Source organism: Tupaia chinensis, unplaced genomic scaffold (assembly GCF_000334495.1).
Source record: "Tupaia chinensis unplaced genomic scaffold, TupChi_1.0 Scaffold000529_1, whole genome shotgun sequence".
Lineage (NCBI taxonomy): Eukaryota > Metazoa > Chordata > Mammalia > Scandentia > Tupaiidae > Tupaia > Tupaia belangeri.
This window is the reverse complement of record NW_006160042.1, coordinates 168547-169526: the sequence shown is the minus strand read 5'-3', so window position 1 is coordinate 169526 and position 980 is coordinate 168547. Positions and strand designations below refer to the sequence as shown.

Genomic DNA, 980 nt, shown 5'->3' with positions numbered 1-980 from the left:
TCCTGCATGTTCTTAAATATGATGGTGAGCTGTGGGGGCAAGAGGGATAATAGTTCATTTGGGGCTCATTGCATGCTCCCCTCAGTCAGCCCTCGTCCGTGGTCAGGGACCTGACCCAAGCGCAGAGGCAAGGACTCTCACAGCTCTCACTCCTGATCTCCTCTCCTGTTTGTGTTCCAGGGTGGGCTCACCTCTGCTCAACCTCTCTCTACTTTGGGGGCTCAACCTCAGCAACTCCCAAGGAAAAGTTTCTTTTGGAAACCCCTCAACTCTGCTCTCCCCAACTTTCCTTCCAGTATTCTGTTTTTGAGTGAAATTCCCATTAGGGTAAAGTGATCTATAGGAACGCGTGTTTGGTTGGAGGGAGTGATTCAAGACAGGAGTGACTGAGGAAGAAAGCCGGTGGGGGCGCTGCTGGAGAACAGTGGAGAAGAGGAGGGAATGATACCGTGGGGGTGACTTTGAGAGGAGCTCATGCGGTGGGTCTGGAGCAAAGTTAAGGCCCTGACCTTCCTGGTGGTGGTAGCGTTGGCCCCCGATGTCACAGGGGAGCTGGTGGCCTGGACATAAAGGAAGTCGTTATCCAGCAGGGGCCAAGCTCCTTGCACACGGCACGTGTGAAAGTGGTGATGGAAGCTGCGCACATGGGGGTCCCCGAAGGAGGCGCAGTGCAGGAAGCCGGGAGGACGACCGTGCAGCCGGGAAAACCGGCCTTCGTAGTCGTAGCGTTGGCCCCCGATGTCACAGGGGAGCTGGTGGCCTGGACATAAAGGAAGTCGTTATCCAGCAGGGGCCAAGCTCCTTGCACACGGCACGTGTGAAAGTGGTGATGGAAGCTGCGCACATGGGGGTCCCCGAAGGAGGCGCAGTGCAGGAAGCCGGGAGGACGACCGTGCAGCCGGGAAAACCGGCCTTCGTAGTCACACGGGTCCGGGGCGGGGGGTCCGGGGCTCGCGCCGGGAAGGGCGGGACCACGGGGC

The 980-nt window shown here is 58.8% G+C and overlaps 1 protein-coding gene and 1 long non-coding RNA gene across 3 annotated transcripts in view; one reads left to right on the top strand and one right to left on the bottom strand.

The window, feature by feature from the left end:
• LOC106735794 (uncharacterized) overlaps positions 1-980 on the top strand; it is a 48219-nt gene that overhangs the window by 27950 nt on the left and 19289 nt on the right. The gene's annotated exons all lie outside the window — the stretch shown is intronic.
• Positions 1-980, bottom strand: part of HJV (hemojuvelin BMP co-receptor) — a gene marked incomplete in the record, with an annotated part of 4453 nt that overhangs the window by 1253 nt on the left and 2220 nt on the right. For both annotated transcript variants that reach the window (XM_027775194.1, XM_027775193.1), the window contains 3 exon segments: positions 1-29; positions 510-712; positions 913-980. In XM_027775194.1, the coding sequence (XP_027630995.1) occupies positions 1-29; positions 510-712; positions 913-980 (300 nt within the window).